Source organism: Dufourea novaeangliae, unplaced genomic scaffold (genome assembly GCF_001272555.1).
Source record: "Dufourea novaeangliae isolate 0120121106 unplaced genomic scaffold, ASM127255v1 scaffold64, whole genome shotgun sequence".
Lineage (NCBI taxonomy): Eukaryota > Metazoa > Arthropoda > Insecta > Hymenoptera > Halictidae > Dufourea > Dufourea novaeangliae.
In genome coordinates this window covers 1,036,746-1,055,479 of record NW_015373954.1, presented here as the reverse complement: position 1 = coordinate 1,055,479, position 18,734 = coordinate 1,036,746, and the positions used below count along the sequence as shown (strand labels likewise).

At 32.0% G+C, this 18,734-nt stretch overlaps 4 protein-coding genes across 5 annotated transcripts; 3 read left to right on the top strand and 1 right to left on the bottom strand.

Annotated features, from left to right (window-relative positions):
- The first annotated feature begins 1,281 nt into the window (after positions 1 to 1,281).
- On the top strand, positions 1,282 to 4,884 carry LOC107186261 (mitoferrin-2). Of its 2 annotated transcripts, XM_015574091.1 has the most exons (6): positions 1,282 to 1,392; positions 1,668 to 1,872; positions 3,495 to 3,777; positions 3,885 to 4,109; positions 4,219 to 4,426; positions 4,692 to 4,884. In XM_015574091.1, exons 2-6 carry the CDS (start codon positions 1,756 to 1,758, stop codon positions 4,882 to 4,884), a joined length of 1,026 nt encoding a protein of 341 aa, XP_015429577.1. In that variant the 5' UTR covers positions 1,282 to 1,392; positions 1,668 to 1,755. The 2 variants fall into 2 exon arrangements, with proteins under 2 accessions (XP_015429577.1, XP_015429576.1); XM_015574090.1 differs by having other exon boundaries at positions 1,282 to 1,872.
- A 2,668-nt stretch (positions 4,885 to 7,552) lies between these two features.
- Positions 7,553 to 8,321, top strand: LOC107186207. Its single transcript, XM_015574029.1, has 3 exons — positions 7,553 to 7,747; positions 7,831 to 7,982; positions 8,099 to 8,321. The coding sequence occupies exons 1-3, from the start codon at positions 7,553 to 7,555 to the stop codon at positions 8,319 to 8,321; spliced, it is 570 nt and encodes a 189-aa protein (XP_015429515.1).
- A 2,841-nt stretch (positions 8,322 to 11,162) lies between these two features.
- LOC107186206 (ATP-dependent RNA helicase SUV3 homolog, mitochondrial) lies at positions 11,163 to 15,163 on the top strand. The gene is made up of 15 exons (XM_015574028.1): positions 11,163 to 11,236; positions 11,339 to 11,571; positions 11,653 to 11,875; positions 11,948 to 12,116; positions 12,176 to 12,287; positions 12,622 to 12,752; positions 12,838 to 13,151; positions 13,260 to 13,401; positions 13,473 to 13,631; positions 13,693 to 13,872; positions 13,942 to 14,090; positions 14,166 to 14,281; positions 14,367 to 14,432; positions 14,778 to 14,881; positions 15,042 to 15,163. The coding sequence occupies exons 1-15, from the start codon at positions 11,163 to 11,165 to the stop codon at positions 15,111 to 15,113; spliced, it is 2,244 nt and encodes a 747-aa protein (XP_015429514.1). The 3' UTR covers positions 15,114 to 15,163.
- A 223-nt stretch (positions 15,164 to 15,386) lies between these two features.
- LOC107186205 lies at positions 15,387 to 17,699 on the bottom strand. Its single transcript, XM_015574027.1, has 4 exons — positions 17,216 to 17,699; positions 16,389 to 16,866; positions 15,759 to 16,316; positions 15,387 to 15,685 (listed from the first exon to the last, which is right to left on the bottom strand). Exons 1-4 carry the CDS (start codon positions 17,432 to 17,434, stop codon positions 15,387 to 15,389), a joined length of 1,554 nt encoding a protein of 517 aa, XP_015429513.1. The 5' UTR covers positions 17,435 to 17,699.
- Positions 17,700 to 18,734: the final 1,035 nt, after the last annotated feature.

Below are 18,734 nucleotides of genomic sequence, written 5' to 3'. Positions count from 1 at the left end.
AAGAATGAGTCCCAATCACAGTTTGTAAATGTTGAATAAAATCTTGGAATTTCATTAATCAGTTCATGTGCACAACATCACATATTTCATTACAACCTTCTTACGTAGATAGTTCGAAAATTTCCAGTATATTAGTACCGCGCGATAAGATACCGGGAAAACTTCGTATTTAAACTTGAATATTAAGATAAAAAAATGCACGTTGACATATAGTTTTGAAAACGCTTGTTTGCACCAAAAAATTTGATATAAACATAAAATATTAATCAAGACTTGCATCAAATTTACAATTGATAGAAAACTGAATGATTTTTTTCTGATACTTAAAAGAAATCTCAAAACATTTTCACATTGTATTCTGGTCATTATTACATAATATTTCAAATACTTAAAATATTTTGATTTTATTTCTTTCATCTTTTAGAATACATTTTAAATAGCACATAAGTTTGAATATATTTCTCTAAAATACATTGACATGGATAAGAAAGAAAATTATTTCAGAAGTTTGGTACGAATGAAACAATATTTTTTACACTACATGGTAAATTATTTCTTAGATAAAAGATACACTTTATCTAACTTTAGATACACAAAAATTGTATGTATCAATAACTATGCAATGACATCACAGTACTCACCTTGGTAATAAATATTCAAAACTTTAATGGAAGTTGGACCTCATTTAAATTATTTCCATGATAATTGTGTATTTCGATTTGTATCGTTATCACGTTTTAAAAGTAATAATGAACCGTGAAGAATTATACCTAAATACTTGTATGTTCTAAAAACATAGAAAGCACAGCAGCAAAGGTACAACTGAAAGTACTAAAAAAAGAAAGAGTCTCTTCAATGATTGTTATACAAAGGTCTGATTTATATAACAAAAATTTATTGATTTTCTATACCACTTGCAATTTTCTTATTAGAATAACCGGTGTTCACGTCTAACTAAATTCAAACATATATTTGTCTATTCTACTTATTAAAAACTAATTAGCGTTCAGATAACATTTAGAATAGCAGAGGTTCAGTCAATCCGATATTGACTATAATTTATTTTGAAAGAAAGCAAGCTATTTAATCAAACAGTACTTGAAATCCATAATCGTGCGACTGATGCACACATGACTTGTACAGTAATCAGACTATTTATTAACTTCACTATACGTAATACACTGCACGCACGAACCACGTGGTTGAACACGACGCATGCGTGGCACGTGCGCGTACGCAGTACGCCTAACCTTACCGAGTCAACCTGTGACGATTCATAGCTGTGCCGCGAGAATGCCAATTGATGCCAATATGCATTGAGTTCCGTGGCTACTTGAGGAAACGGTCGAAAGTAAATGCCGTGCGTATATAAGTTTTCGAGCGTGCCATCAGGTTGGTGAGATACAACAGAAATTTCTTTACACCGAAAGTACGTGGAGGGGATTGTACATTGTAAATTTGCCTATCGGGGGTAGCAGCCTTTTCAATTTCAATACGGTCCATTAAGACACGATCAACGTGTACGATTACGTCTCGTCACGACGAACGAACGAGCCTTTTCCTTTATCCGATCCGAACGAGCAACATTTCCGGCGATTACAAAGTAAATGCCGCTGCATCGACGGTAACTCAACATCTCGGTTAACCACCGAAATCGTATGCTGCAGTGTGCTGTTCGCCACGATCCAGAGTGCATAACGATTGCGGCACTTTAAAACCGTGAATTGGAATCCGCGTTGACGCCTTCTCATAAATATGAACGCGGAAATATACGAAAGCCTGCCTACATCTTCCATGCCTGTACATATGACAGCGGGCGCGTTTGCTGGAATTATGGAGCACTGCGTGATGTATCCGCTTGACAGTGTCAAGGTAATGTCTCTTTAATTCTTTCGAATTTTTTTACAGGCCTCCTTTACATAACCTCATCCAACGTTACTCGATTCTCGTTACATTCTAATAAGATTCGATGACATTTGACATCGTGACATCGCAAGACGCACAGTCTTCGAATAATGTTAGAACGGAGGTTTTGTCATCAGATAAACCGGAGTTTTCCTGTTCTTCTCCGTGAAAATTCCGAGAATCAGATGTCGCGCATCATTGTAGGTTGTAATCTTAAGTAAATAATGAACAACTTATATTTTCAAGATAAGTACCATTAACCTTTGTCAGACAGCAAATGTTATTGTAACTTTGGGATCATGGTAGTATTTTGCGTTTTATGTCATGGTTGGAAAACACATTGTGTAACCAACTCAGGCAATGTTATTTCATAATTATATCCAGGTACTACTAGGTTGTTGTGCTCAAAAACGAATGAACTTAGTCATCAAATGGTTTAGCAGTTTCTTTTTATTATAGCAAACATTTCCATACTTTCTATAGTTTCCATATAAAAATGAAAAACAGAAAATTAATTTTTCTATTTGAACAACATGCATAAATTGTAACTAACAATAATAGAAACAATATATGTTTGAAATTATTAAAATAAGTACTCAATGTCCAATTTACTCAATAATTTGTTACTTTTTTATTACATTAGTTTATTAATAAAGTAAGATAAATTTATTTATGTCACTTGTACAATAATTTTGCTTTAAGAGTAACTACTTTTTAGGAGAACAAATATGTATTTAAGTATTGTAGTATAAGTTTTACTACCATGCAAGTAAGGTATTTGGTCTATATATTATGTCATGTTGCGATACTCGTGCACTGCAATTATTCATAGATAAATTATACTCTGTAATTATAGATAGGTAACATTAAAAGTTTAGCTTTAAATAATGATGCTTGAACAATATTTTTAACCATGTTTACTATAAATTTGATACACATAGAATGTCTTAAACAGAACATAAGCTTCAAACATTCATTATGTAACAATGTCACTTAGGTCTCTTGCAGTGGGTTCTATTTTTGGTTTCCTTACAGCCCACAACCTCTATGATCATTTACTTTTTCATTTATCTGCGAGAAAAATATATATAACAAATTATAATTATCCCACAATCCACAACATAAAAATTTGTTTAGTAATTCGAACAGAATTTAAAACAATAATAAATTTAAAGGTCAATGACTTAGTATGCACTCTATGTAAAGCATATTATCATTTAAGTTAATGACCTCAGTTTAAAGTGATCTGAGATTTACTTAAACAATTGTCAAAAGAACTTTACTTGATCACTAGTGTATCTTTAGATAAATGCAAGTCATGTTGTGGTAAGGTTGTCTTGGTGATTCAGTATCTTTCTATCATTATCAAGTAATCAAAAATAAATACGCAGTGTTTTAAGATAATTGAAAGTCACATGTACTTCAACATCTTTGTAATCTGTGTCTTTGAATTTTACGAGATACAAAATTTTACTTATCCATGAAAAATAACAGCATATATATATAAACTGTGTAAACAACCTGTTTCATTGAATAAAATAATTATTTGCATGTAATTTGTTCAGAAGTATTTTTTTGTCTTTGTTTAGACCAGAATGCAAGCATTAACTCCAGGTCCAGGTGGGGGAGGGGGAATGGGAGAAGTCCTGATTAGAATGGTACGACAGGAGGGTCTTTTGAGACCAATTCGTGGTATGAGTGCAATGGTTGTAGGAGCTGGACCTGCACATGCATTATATTTTTCATGTTATGAATTCATAAAAGATAAGCTACTAAGTTCAAGGACACTCTCTGAATTCAATTTGGTTGCTTATGGTGTTGCTGGGTGTGTGGCAACACTTCTTCATGATGGTGTAATGAATCCAGCAGAAGGTAATATGTCTTGCAAAGACTCTGTAATATCATCTATACATTATGTGTGTGGTATAAAATGCAAAATGTACTTCTTTTCAATGAAGAATAAACTTATCTCATTACAGTGGTTAAACAACGATTACAAATGTATAACTCTCCCTATCAAAGTGTCACAGCATGTATAAAAAATGTATATCAGAATGAAGGCGCAAAGGCATTTTATAGAAGTTATACTACTCAGCTGGCAATGAATGTACCTTTCCAGATGATTCACTTCATGACTTACGAAGTCGCGCAAGCTTTCACAAATCCGCAACACATATACAATCCTATAGCTCACGTGGAATCTGGTATATAAATGTGCTTATTTGACATTACCCTATATTCAGTTACAGTGAATTTTAGGGATATTACAGTTTATTTATGAAAACTGTATTAACAGATCTGTATCAATTGCAGGTGCGTTGGCAGGAGCTGTTGCTGCTGCGGTTACAACGCCTTTAGACGTTTGCAAAACACTTTTGAATACACAAAACGGTGTACATGCTCGGGGTATGATAGATGCTTTTAAGAAAGTTTACGCTCATAGCGGTATACGTGGCTACTTCCGTGGTTTAAATGCTCGTATTATATATCAAATGCCAGCGACCGCTATTTGTTGGTCAACGTAAGTATATAGCACATATACGTTAATAATTAAATGAAATTAAATTGTATTTGCAAATGTTAACCCTTTATAATCATACTTTTGTAGAACTATCTAAAGTTCTAAAAGTTGAGAAACTATATCTATACATGTCTTTTATCGAGTACAGGAGCAACGTGAAGTATTCTTTATCAAAGGGTTGAGCATGATAATCAAAGCATATATAATTATGCATTAAATTGAATGTCATATGTGCGAATATAAATGTTGCAAAACAATTTTTTAGATATGAATTTTTCAAGTATATACTTCAAGAAAAACAAGACGATGGATATCATAGACCAGAAGCTGATAATGACGCAAGCGGTACGAATCAGAATCAGGCTGGTTCTTCTAGGTCTAGTCGCTTTCAAGATGTGAGTGTGTATCTTAATAAAACCGCCCCAACCTCGGTATTACTCGATGTGTCTACTAGTTAGGTATTTTGGAATTCTTTAATGTGACCTTTACACTGGAACACTGTTGGATGAAAAATAAGCGTCCGTTTTTCGTATTTCAAGAGTTTATCGATGATGAGTGATATTTTGTTAGTTCATCTGTTATTATGGTATTATTGCCTATGTATACTAATTCAGAATACGATTAAAAATCAATGTCTGAGCCAAGTGCAGGACGCAGGCTCATTGATATTAAAGATGTATCAGAAAATTTTCCAAGTTACTTCTTCGTATACGGCTACTTATACATATATATCAGTTACGATACAATAAAAATCGCATTTTTATCCGTTAAAGTGAAAAAAAACTCTATAATAGTTTGTAAAACAATTGCATCAGAAAAATGTAAGTGATATGAAAATATGAAGCATTAATTTCACAAATGAAAATTGTTGTGTTCTATTCACAGTTGTAAAATTCTATCGAATATATCACTTCATTGGATATAATGTTTATTCATATGATGTGTATCACTCTAAAAAGCGAAATTAATAATTAACAATATTATTTTGAAAACTAAATATGTATTTATTGCTACCGGTATTGCCAGTTGTAATCCAGCACACAAAGATGATTAGAAAAACGTCAATTGAAAAATTATTTTTTGAACACAGTTTATAACGAAGAACTTCACAAAAAAATACATATAAACTGCGTTCAAGTTATTTATAATACAATTGTGTATATTTTGTTATAAAATAATTTATATAATAGCTTATTTGCATGAATTTATTTCTGGCATTCTCAAATTATTTAACATGTAAAAAGATTTGGAACATACAAATAATTCTACTATAGAGTGAGCCATATTTAATTTCGAATTGAAGGAATATATACATATTTTGTACAAACCAAAAGCTATTGGGGATACCGCAAGTTTGCACTGAACAAGTTATACGTAAGACAAGTAACATGAGTATCCTTTTTTTAAACATTAGGTTTGGAAAAACATGCTCCACTTGAATAGCGAATTAGAATATATACATATATTCAACATTGTACCATAAACTTAAGTTAACAACAAAACAGTGGGATGCATGGAAGAAATTACAGATAAAGTGTATATAATATAATTAAGTCAGCGTTATTGACAAATAATCTCTGACGTAAAATTTTAGTATTCGATATTTATATGTATAAAATATAACGCACGTTCTAAGTTTAGGCAACAAGTAAGTTAATTGAAATAGTATTAACTTTGAACTGGAACTCTAAATAAGTCTTGCATAAAAAAGGACAAAAAAGAATTTAGATTAATACAGAGGAAAATTGTTTATTACAATAACTTTCTAGACCAATCGCGGATGGTGTAAAGTAATTATTTTGTAGAGCACTATAGATAAGTTAATATTACATGCGTATGTACAGTATGAAGGAACGGACTAGGCAGGAAATGGCAATGTTATTGTGCGATAAGTACAATTTGTCTTGATTATCCAAGTACAAATTAAGAATTGCTCCTTAGTCAGTTTGTAATATAAATAACGTTGCATCTAAACCTTATGACGTACCACAATATTGCTTCCTATGGCTGTGATAACTGGGTCATTTGATGTTGACTTTAAGAGGGAGTAATATCATGTGAGAACTCATATTTCACGCCATATTTATTTATTATTACGGCACTATAATACTACTCATCGTTATCGTATATATCAGTCTGATACCGCAGAATAAGTCAATGATTCTTATGTACATTAAACAATTGTACACGAGAACACTTTTTTTTAGAAATATTTTTTGATAGACTTGTCACAATAATATACATACTATTTTCTCAGAACATGAAAATTATTCCTACGCTGCGAAAATTCAATTTTTTTGTAAAAATTTTATCGAAAACAGCAGCGAGATAATATACAATATACGATGTATCTTCATACACACAAATATACATATACACAGCATGTATATATAAAATTCACGCGTATCGAATAAGCAGCAGTATGCAGTATGTATTCAAGTGATCGTGTCTGGTATTTAACGAACGTACATTTTGTGTTTACATTGATTTTTCTTTAAACTATCGCAAAAAATTGTTATGTACACTTTTCTTAGTGTTTAAATAAATACTCACTTTGTTTATAGTAAAAAAGAAGTAATACCAGCCGCCAATTTCTATTGTCATTAGAACTCCAAACTTGATTTCACATACTTTGAGGAGGACATAAAAAATCAGTCAATTTCCATGGATTATTCACTTCTGAAAAAGAATAAATACAAGTTAAGAAAATCGTTCTCGTATGCTTTAAATTGAGCTCTGATTTTACTAATTTAGTTTTAATCAATTTATACATAAAATAATGCTCCCACTGGTATTATTATATAAGTTAATAATGATAGCACATGCAAAAGTAATTGATCAGCATACAATAAGACGTATTATATGTAATAACAATGTAAATAAAATAATTTGCAAAGTATGTAAACCGTGTCACAATAATTCTCTTGTTTGCTATGTTTGAAAGAATTTCCTAAATAAAATGAGATAAACATTAAAGCATCGCAATACTTTCTGGTCTCACTTCAGATTAATGCTGTGTGAAATTTCTTTGTGTCTTTATAGATGTAACTTTTATAATGACTTAAAAATTAATGTTTAAATATTTATTGTTCCTTTACTGTTAGGTGCGAATGACAAAATTAAGTTATGGCGAACAAAGGAATATGCGACAGCCGTTGTCAGGCGTTTCACGTTGCAATGATAAAAAGAGAGGAAGCTGGACGTATCAAATGGTTTTTGAAAAATCAGCAAAAATTATTGGATCGTTTAAAAATAACCGAAGCCGCGAAAATAATTGAATCTCCCACGCGTGAATCGCATGAACAATCGAGCGCGGACAATGTACTTATATACGATTGATCCTATCGTGATGAATTGTGTTTGTTATTTCTTGAACATTAAACATATTTCAATCTATTTTATAGATACGTTTGAAGCCTTTGCCAAATTGGAGGCCATTCGACCCTGATGATTCCATTGATATGAATATAATGAGACCAATCGATCCACAAATAAGAGCTCTTTTGTACGAAGACGCTCCTAGCTTCATCACTGCTGAAAATTATATAAACAAAAGGTTTTGCACGTCGTTATACACATTAAATGATAATTCATTAGGTTTTATCATGTTTACTAGGAAAGGATCAATTCTATTAACTAATGATTAATAAATAATTCATTTGATTATTATAGATTAGAAAACATTCCAGAAGATCGTTACTTCTATCCAGATTGTACGACTTGGTTACATGGATGGCGTCTTTCAGATTATCCACCGGTTCCACGAACTAAGGTTGGACAAAGAAATGTTACGTTTCGGGAGTTTTATCATCCGAAAATATCGAGTCTTCAAAGAGATCCAGATTGGTATCGTCCATGTTTACGTGCGGCATCGAGTTGTGATCAAGACAGCTAATATAATAATAATAATACTATTTACCTACATGACAATAATTAATATTTTATCATCTGTATTTCGTCAGAGTAAGAAAGATTTTATATTAATATTTTTCTTTTCTTGGTACTACATTAAACATTCTACGCATAAATTATTATACGCGAACACATGTAAATTTTTTCCAGAAAGATGATTGAAAATATTATTCCCATAATACGTATTAATTTGATTTCAAATTTGATTTGATTTGAAGCGCAACTTCCGGTTCACGGTGTTTGAGCGTCAACCGTCCAGATGCGGGCTTTTACCGTGATTACGCTTTTTTAGTATTTCAATAACAATTCAGTACGCATTCGTCTAATTATAAGACTCTAATAAATCGTTTCATACGTTTAGTAATAGAGACATTGCAAATGAAGATTTTATTTATTATCTTTCTCTTTATCTCCGTTTTCACTTTTATCATTATCTACAGTAATTAATCTTTGTAACTCCAATGGTAACAAATACTGTGCTTGTCCTGGTGCTGCGCGAAACACAAAATCAATGAATTTCTGAAATTGTTTAGTAACTTCGCAAAATTGTTCTTCCAACAAATTGTTCTCTATATGACAATTAATAATCTCTTCTTTCATCACGTTCATAATATCGTTTAGTCGGCCGATCAATCTATGTAGCCCAATGATTCTTTTCTATTTGTACATAAGTTTGCATTAAAAACAGTAATACGCTTTTCGGACTATTGCCTACAAATGTGACTAGAGATCAGAGAGATTACCTGAAAGTATTTGTGTATAATATGCTTTTCTTCGCAACATCGTAACCGTTCCACACAGTGGACACACATTACATTCACAGTTGATTCCATTTCAAGTTGATGCCTCTGAATGTACAATTCTCTTCCCACCTTCTGTTCGAACTCTCTCTTTTCCTCACTCAATTCCACGTGCTTATTCCTACACAAAATCTTGGAGATTAATTGAGTGGCATATCTACCAATTTACAGATATTAACCTGAGGATTCCATTAAAATCAGCGATGATATTCTCCCTTTGGGCACGAAATGATTCCTCGAATTCTTCAAACAAGGACTGTATTACGTAAGCCATTTCAATTCTCATTTTTTGCATCATTTCATTAATCACGTCTATTCGTTCTTGTACAACCGCTTTCTGTAGATTTTTCACCCATTGTGCAGTTGCCTTCGTCCATTCACACTAGAATACAAAAATATTTATTTGTAAATACTGTCTTTTAAGATATTCTCCATGCTATTAATATATACAATCCATAGTCCAATTATAGTATATAGTAACTATCTAAATACGTGTAAGAAGAGTTAAAAGAAACAACGTTTATCTAATTTCTATTTAAATCTGAAATCAATAAACAATTATCACTTAATGACATCTTAGATGACCGTTAGGATCCGAAAGATTTAGAAAAGCGGTCAAAGTCTCGTGTTCCTTAGACACATATCCATTATTCTCCTTATCAATTACCAATAATAAACTAATAAATGAAACTTATTAGCCGTGAAAAGAGATATTACTTCAATTTGTTTTTGCATTTCCTTTTGTACTGTTTTAATGAACTTTTTGTATTTTTCATGTAACTCTTGCGACTTCTGCGCAAACTCTAGTCGTTTTTTCGCTTGATACATATAAAACTTTTCCTCCGATTGTTTATTTATTCTTTCTCGTAATTCTTCCTCAATCTGCTTCCGGAAGCGTTCTAGGATGCTTCCGCCAATTTCTAAAAAGTCCATTCAATACTATAACTGAACGGAATGCATTTAATATTTTTTTTGTAAATTACCTAATATATTCTCATGAACGTTTGATTTGATAGTTTCGCCATGCGCCAGTGACGTTAACTTATCGTCATCGATTTGAACTGTAAAGCAGGGTTGCGGCGACTTTTCCGGTGCTATTAAATCCAACAGCGTTTTCGTGTCATTGTGACTATATTGAAAAAATATTTGCGCCAAAGACGGGCCTAAACAATGACGAATTTCCTCCGATGTTGGCACACCTATTCTTGAACACTTTCGATCACATGTCGATTGTGTTCGATCACACGCGGATTGTGTATGATCTATAATAATATTGTTCTAAATATAAACTTCAAGCGCAACCTCTGCTCTTTGGTATTCTAACTACAAAACTTACCCATATTTTTTATATTTGTAAATACTTGAGTAATTTGTACGTTACAATAAACATATTATAAATTTACGGGAAAGAAATATTTCACCAGGGATTTAACCTTTTCAAATGTATATTTTTGACTGATCGATAAATGATCGAATGAAGGAACAAAAGAAGAAATAAATACGTTTGAATGGTAATTAACATTTCATAATGAACTTGTTAAACCAGAACGACAAACGGGCGCTATACTTTACATTATTATACGTGAATAATACAGAATAATAAAGATTCATTCAAGGTAAACAGAAAAGATGAAATCAAAAAAAAGAAAATTTGTATAAGCGCCGTTTGTAATAAAAAATGTTTCTTTTATTCCAACGGATTCTATAATTTATACAGTATAAATTCTTGTTTTATCATTTTTAACATTAACAAAGTCAATGTATATTTTGAAAATTATCTTCGCAACTACATATGTATTGAATAACGGAGAAGACAAATTTAAAATAGTTGCGATCTCACAATATTCAGTTGCAATAACCCGTCGAGTGGCGCCGCTACTTTAGCTACTCACAAAACCGTAGCAATAACCTTCGAATGCCTTCGAGCAATTTGGGATTTGAGGTTACTCCATTGCCCCACGAGTCTCGGGGTTTCTTGGTTAGAAATCGGTTGAATATGAAAGTAAATAAAATTGGATTCAGAAATGATTCCACTCAAACATCTTGTCATAGACCAGTTGAAACGTCACAGTAAATTTCTGTTACCATCCTTTTTGAGGTTTTCATTGTTTAATTATATTTCAAAGCTTCAGTATACCATATACATGTATCCAAGAATCAGAAATGATTGCATCAACTTGCTCTTTTCTATAATTTTTAGGCAATTACATCCTGTATTAACATCTTCTTTGAGTATAAGGCTGAAGAGTAAACATAGCAACTCAAATGTGTCTTCCTTATTTCAACCGGTAGATGTAAAGTCAAATTCAGACGATATTAATGTTGGTGCTGAGCTGACTGGTAATCTAGACAAAAACTGTATTATTACAGTTTTGAGTACTTTTGCTCACAAAAAATCAATTAGGGAGTTAGCTTTAAAATATGGATTTGACGGTAACTATTGTACTTTCTGTTATTCGTATGGAAATGTTAGTTTTTAATATTTTCTGGTATTCACTGTGTGTCTTTTTCTAGATATTCTTTTAAACACTGCTTTGAATAGTTTTCGAAATTACTGCATGACATCGGAACCATTGCCAGTAGATTTACATGTTATTTTAAATGATGTTATTCAGGGCGCTGGAAATATCTCTGATATATTCCCTTACTTTTTACGTTATGCCAAACAAATATATCCACACATTGATTGTTTGGATGACCTAAAAAAAATTAGTGACCTTCGCCATCCACCTAATTGGTAAGATTAATTATTTAAGTAGTAAAGGTTATATATGTATGTATGTGCAAATATATCATTTTTTATCCGTAGGTATCCCTTGGCAAGGAAAAAAAAGCGAAAAATAATATTTCATAGTGGTCCCACCAATAGTGGTAAAACTTATCATGCATTACAAAGATTTATGTCAGCAAATAGCGGTGTTTATTGTGGACCACTAAAGTTATTAGCTGTTGAAGTTTTTAACAAGTCTAATTCTATGGTCAGTGGTGCATGTCAAATTAATTTTCTAAAGCATATACTTAATATAAGTATTTTCAGGGTACACCTTGTGATTTAATAACAGGAGAAGAAAGAAGGTATGCTCGCAATGAAATGTCTCCTGCAAATCATGTAGCATGTTCTGTAGAGATGGTGAATTTAAATAATGAATGTAAGTATTAATCATCTAACATTTAATGTATGTAATTATACTTTTCATTCTATTTGCACATAAAAGGCAATATGGAATGTTATGAAAAATTTTAGACCTAATATGTTACCTAATTTATATTCTTGCTATTTTTTCTTTGTGAATTATATTTCATAATATTCTCATCAGGAGTTTTCCAAGATCTGTATATGAAGATTACAATAATGAACATTAAGTCTACTTTTGTAGATGAATAATTTCTAAAAATGATATAACTTCCACATGTACCACTATATATGCTCGTGTATTTCATTAACAAAGTTGTAATTGAATATTTGTGATCGTTTGGTTGTAGTTGAAATAGCTGTGGTTGATGAAATTCAGTTATTACGTGATGGAAGTAGGGGTTGGGCATGGACAAGAGCTGTTCTGGGTCTTTCTGCAGATGAAGTACATTTATGTGGTGAATCTGCTGCTATACCTATTGTGGGTTTAACAAATTTCATTTCTTTAATTATAAACCTAGATTTCTAAATATTCTTTATTATATAAAATTTGTATTGTATTTTAGGTAGAGTCTATGTGCGCGACAGTAGGAGAACAAGTGGAAGTAAAGCAGTATAAAAGATTGACTAATCTAACGGTAGAAAACCACGCACTTCAATCATTGTCTCATGTTCAGCCAGGAGATTGTATAGTTTGTTTCAATAAAAATGATATATTTTATGTGTCACAAACTATTGAGAAATTGGGAAAACAGGTGGCTGTAATATATGGTAGCTTGCCACCGGGCACGAAACTTGCACAAGCTGCTAGATTTAATGATGTAAATGATGGGTGTAAAATACTAGTCGCCACTAATGCAATAGGAATGGGACTTAACTTGTAAGTTCGTATGAAAATATTAATTCATATAAGAATTCGATATGCAAATTAATTTTTGTTTATAGTATAGTATTACAAAAGTAACCAAACTTATTAATTCTATTCTAGACATATTCGTAGAATCATATTTTATTCAGTTTATCAACCAACTGTAAATGAGAAAGGGGAGAAAGAAATTGATGTACTATCTGTATCGTCCGCATTACAAATAGCAGGACGTGCAGGTCGTTTTAACACGCAATGGGAGAATGTAAGTAACTAGATCTAATGAAAATCCGTGTATCCGTGTGTTAACACTATTAATTGTTTGTTACACTATAGGGTTTTGTTACAACTTTTAAATCTGAAGATCTTCCTGTATTAAAGAAATTACTGAAAGAAACTCCGGAGATAATAGTAAAAGCTGGACTGCATCCAACTGCTGATCAAATTGAATTATATGCTTATCAACTACCAAACACACCACTTTCGAATCTTATTGTAATTATTTAATATTGTATTACGTATAGTTTAGCAGAGTTATAAGATTTTTTCTTTTCAGAACATTTTTGTTGCATTGAGTCAAGTTGATGATTCCCTTTACTTTATCTGCAATTTGAACGATTTTAAATTTTTAGCTGATATGATACAACACATACCTTTAAACCTTCGTACGCAATACGTATTTTGTTGTGCACCCATTAATAGGAAAGAGCCATTTGTGTGCAGCATGTTCTTGAAGGTAAGGTACAACTGTTTTATACTTAACGTTTTCTTTTCATATTAAACGTTAACACAATTTATTGTACAGTATGCGCGACAGTGTAGTAATAACAGCAAAATAACTGTCAAGTGGTTATGTCAACAAATCAATTGGCCTCCAAAACCACCAGGGAATATTTCTGATCTTGTACATTTGGAAGCAGTATTTGATGTATTGGATATTTATCTCTGGTTCAGGTAAACGAGTGCTTTAAGACATAACACTGTAATTCTATAATTTATTAATGCCTAACTTTATAACGTATTATCTAGCTATCGGTTCACCGATTTGTTTCCCGATGGAAGTGCAGTTAGGGAAATACAACAAGAACTAGATAAAATAATTGAAATAGGAGTGAAAAAATTGAAAATATTGTTCCAACAATCAGGTATATTTATTTTATAATATAATATCCACCATTAATTAATTTAACAATGGAATAAGTGATAATCTTGTATTTTATTAATCAACAGATGAGCAAACAGACCAAGACCGAACAAATATAACTGAATGTCAGACTGAAAGAAGTATTTATAGAGGTAGTTTATTGAGTATAAAAAATACTGATACAGTACTCTCACCCAATAGTTCGTCTCCCCTTCATCGCGTTCGAACGCTTCTTCCACCGCTGGGCAAGCACGTTTGCGTTACATTTCAAAACAGATTTTCGTAAATAGTTCCTTTCGTTTTGAAATGTCGAGAGCCATTTGTGGAGTACCTCGCGTTTCTTCGAAACATACATATTCACCTGCAGCACCGTACCCTGTACTATTGGGTGAGGGTACTGTATTTAACGTGTCTATATAGTTCCTTTCTTAGATATTTATATGAATGGAAATATGTATTTGCAAAAAGGAAAGTTAATGGAGTAATTTATATTACAGATTCAGCGGATACGCTTCCGAAAGGGAAAGTAACACAGAGGCTAATATCAGAAGGTGTTTTAACGCCAAAACTTTTAGAACAATTACAAAAGGAATGGTTTCAGGTAAAAAAGAAGAAATAGTTTTTACGAATTTATGAAAAGTAGTTGAGATTTATACATGCAGTTACGATTAACAGTAATCGTTTAAGTGTTGAACAAATTTCTTTTAGTGAACTATGAGTTTAGTAATTTATTAATCTTATACATTTTTTGGTCATTTCAGAAAAGATCAGACAGTAATGACTATAACAATTTCAATAAAAGTAATTCCAACAACAGAAGAAAACGCAAATAAAACACTTCAATCTTAATTGTAATTATTTTCTGTGTAAACTATATTGACGCTACGCAAGAATATAATTTTTACATTAGAATAATCCAATTTAAAATGTGAATTTATCTGATTCAAATCATTCGAATTAAACACATTTTTTCAAACAATTTCTGTTTGCTTTTCTTTCATTACAAAAACAATTTATTCCTTGTAAATAATTTATCATAATTGTATAAAGAGTGCAAAACAAAAAGTAGCAAATCAAATTTCATTTAGGATTTATTCGAAATTAATTTATTTTTCAGATACGTTTATAAATTCACGTTTGCGATTTCGTTTCTTTAGTCGTTTCCACATTTGTCGGAGTGCATGAATCCTTTGTTCGTTTTTTCTAAGCACAGAAAGATTGTAAGCAAGAGGATGGCGAATTCTTGGTCTACGTTGTATTTTATGAGATAGAGTAATGCATCTCGTACACCTTATTGACCCATTATTCATTAGTAATGGACATAAAATGTGTCTCCATTTTACACCATCTTTGTAAACTACTTTGAGGTCGATAACTTCTTGACAATCATCAGGATTGTACATACCTAATTAAAAAAAAAAAAAAAAAGTTAAAATTTGTTAAAAATCTCGATCTGAACAACAGAAGATTGTACGTACCTTGACAAATCGTTCTTTGATCAAATTCATCAATAAGTTCTTCTATATCTAATAAATTTTGTATTCTTAGATGTTTCCCCTCCCTTATGAGATTATGAGTGAGGGGATTAATTTCTCTACTTACAGCGACACAACGCATCGTCATATCACTTTTTATAAACACTTGTTTCTCCGTATAAGGCATACCGCTTTTCGTCATTCCCATGTACATATACACTACTGTCATAGCAAGTCCCGTTGATGTTACCAAACAGGACCAGCCACGCGGCAACAGTACCTCCGTGTATACTTCAAGTAAATCTTCAAATAACATTTCATTTTCCTCGCTATCACTACATTTAGTACAACGTGTATCTAACTCATTGTAATTACTGACTATTTGGTTTTCTATAGGCGAATTTTCTTTTTGTTTAACTTTATTATCTGTTGGCTCGTCTTTTATTGCTGCTTTGTGTTCCCACACCTGTACCAGCATATCGCCTTTGTTGGAAGCATGGCAATCTTTAGAAGAAGGCTCTGATACTCTCATAGATGCATTCAAAAGAGACGACTCCGATGCTTTCTTAGAGATAGTAGGTAGAAGAGACTTTGATTCTTTCTCAGACATATGCGAAGGAGATTCCTCTTTACACAATAGATCTTGATCGTCTCCCTTATCGTCGGAATTCGAATCTTTCGTCAAATCCATTTTAATAGCAACAGCATCTTCATTAAGGTGTGTCGTTTTACTCCTTTTTATTTGTTTAAACTTTTTCTCTACAGGTTCATCATATGACTCATCATTCATATTCGTCTCATTGTTTAACGGTTTTGTTTTAGCCAATAATTTAGCATTTGGCATATAATTATGATCATCGATTTCTCGAGTGTATTTATAATATAAAGGTATTCTATGCTTTTCATAGCAGTTTATTTCTAACTTTTCTTCAGCTTTAGACACCAGAAAGTTCTTTCGTTTTCCTTTCGGAATATCTTCTCGTTTTAATTTGAAAGGTGAGAAATTTTCATCAAAGTCGTCGGAATGTTCTTGCTTTAGCTCTACATTTTCTTCAGGATAATTTTTACCAGGCACAGCACCTGGACGTAATCTACATTTCTTATATTTGATCTGTAACAAAGATAACATTACAAGAAACAATTTTGTAAGATAAAATAAATATGATACAGTAAAATTAATTATTTGTTATTCAGAGGATGCCCCTATCCTTAGTAAATTCAATGATTTTTGTTAAACTTGAGAATTTCCATTATCACTATTATTTAATTGCAAACGGAAGAAACAACTACAACATACATAAGTGACAACATCAGCAGAATCCATTTGTGAAGGATCTACTTTATAATATTACCACACTATAATATTAGTATTAGCTATTAGTAGGATGCTCTTTAATTTTTTATTAGTTTCTATTTTACTTCCAAAGAAATAGCATAAACATAAATCTGTTATAACTTACTGTTATAACATACGGTGGTACTCCACTGGCCCAATGTGTTATGATATCATCTTTGTGAAAATGTTTACTGCAAACATATGTATCATCTGTAACAGCATAATTATCAATTCCAATTGCATTCTGCCACTTTTGTCGCATTTCTGGATCTTTGGGTGCTGAGAAGAAGCTGTAACTGTTTCTGTAGTTGGTCTCTTTACACATTACACATTTACGTGTCATGGTGACACTCCAAACTATACTATTTATATTCTTTTTATTTTACTTAGTACATTCAATCTTTCTCGTCACGTTTTCTATCACGCTGCTGTATATGCTTTTCAAGAGCATATCATAAATTTCATCGGAAAACTGTTTAATTGACTCGATATGAAACCTGTATAGGTTATATTACCTTCTGCATAACATCAGCAAACCTTAATACGTATTCATTTTATAATCGTCTTCATTTTACCATCGTTCGATTAATTGTATATGTTAAGTTGAATAAATGTGATCTAGCTTTATTTTTTCTTATACAATACTTTAAAATACTCCCTTATCGTTGTGTATACGTTTGTTCAACTGTGTCCACTGTTATCCAAGAATGCTAGTTCTCAATATGTATATACCTAGTTAATTTTGTGACATCTTTTCTAAGATTATTATTTCACAGTATCTCGGACAGAAAACGACCAGCACTATACGCTTGAAAATATTTACGGTGCATTATTTATTTTGATTTTGTGTTTTTATGCGACTCCTCGGATTATACTCCCAGAATACACTGCCATACACTGCCATGCACTGCTAGATGCAGCTAGATGGTCGCAGGCGGCGACCATCAAATCTATGTATAGAGCAATCTATCAGTCTGGCCAAGCAAAAGTTAGTTCATTTAGTTCATTTTTTGACAGCTTTTACGGTATTACATAGACAGTTTTACATTTTCAGTTGAAGCTTGAAGAACGTAGAATAGTTGGTTGAGAAACAATAATCACAAGACATTGTTAAAATCACAGTTGTTTGCAACGGTTGTCACTGGGTCCCGTCATGCGCTCCTAGTTTAGTTCATTTTTCGACAGCTCTTACAATGTTATACGGACAGCTTTTATCTTGATTAAGCATTCGATTTGAAGCTTAAAAAATGTAGATTAATCCCCTCGCATTGACAATAATAATAAGTGAACAGAACGCCATTAAAATCGCATTTAATTGCAGAATACCACTATTTTTTTGACCGGTGGCACCACCCGTGATAAATCGCTCAAACTACTAGCCAAATCTTACCGACAGGTGAGTGAAAATTCCTGGTGATGGAAACATGCAAATATCTCAGTAATTAGTCACTCAAAGTTAACACCGTTAGTCTCAAATTATTCCCGACGATCCAATGGATCGACCTAATATCGTAGGACCATGGAAATAAATTTTAAGATTTCTCTTTTCTGTACATATGTACATATGTATATACAATATCTTTTCACGAAACTACAACGAAATATTTTATATTAAGCTATCTATAACACAAGACTCCAGTTAT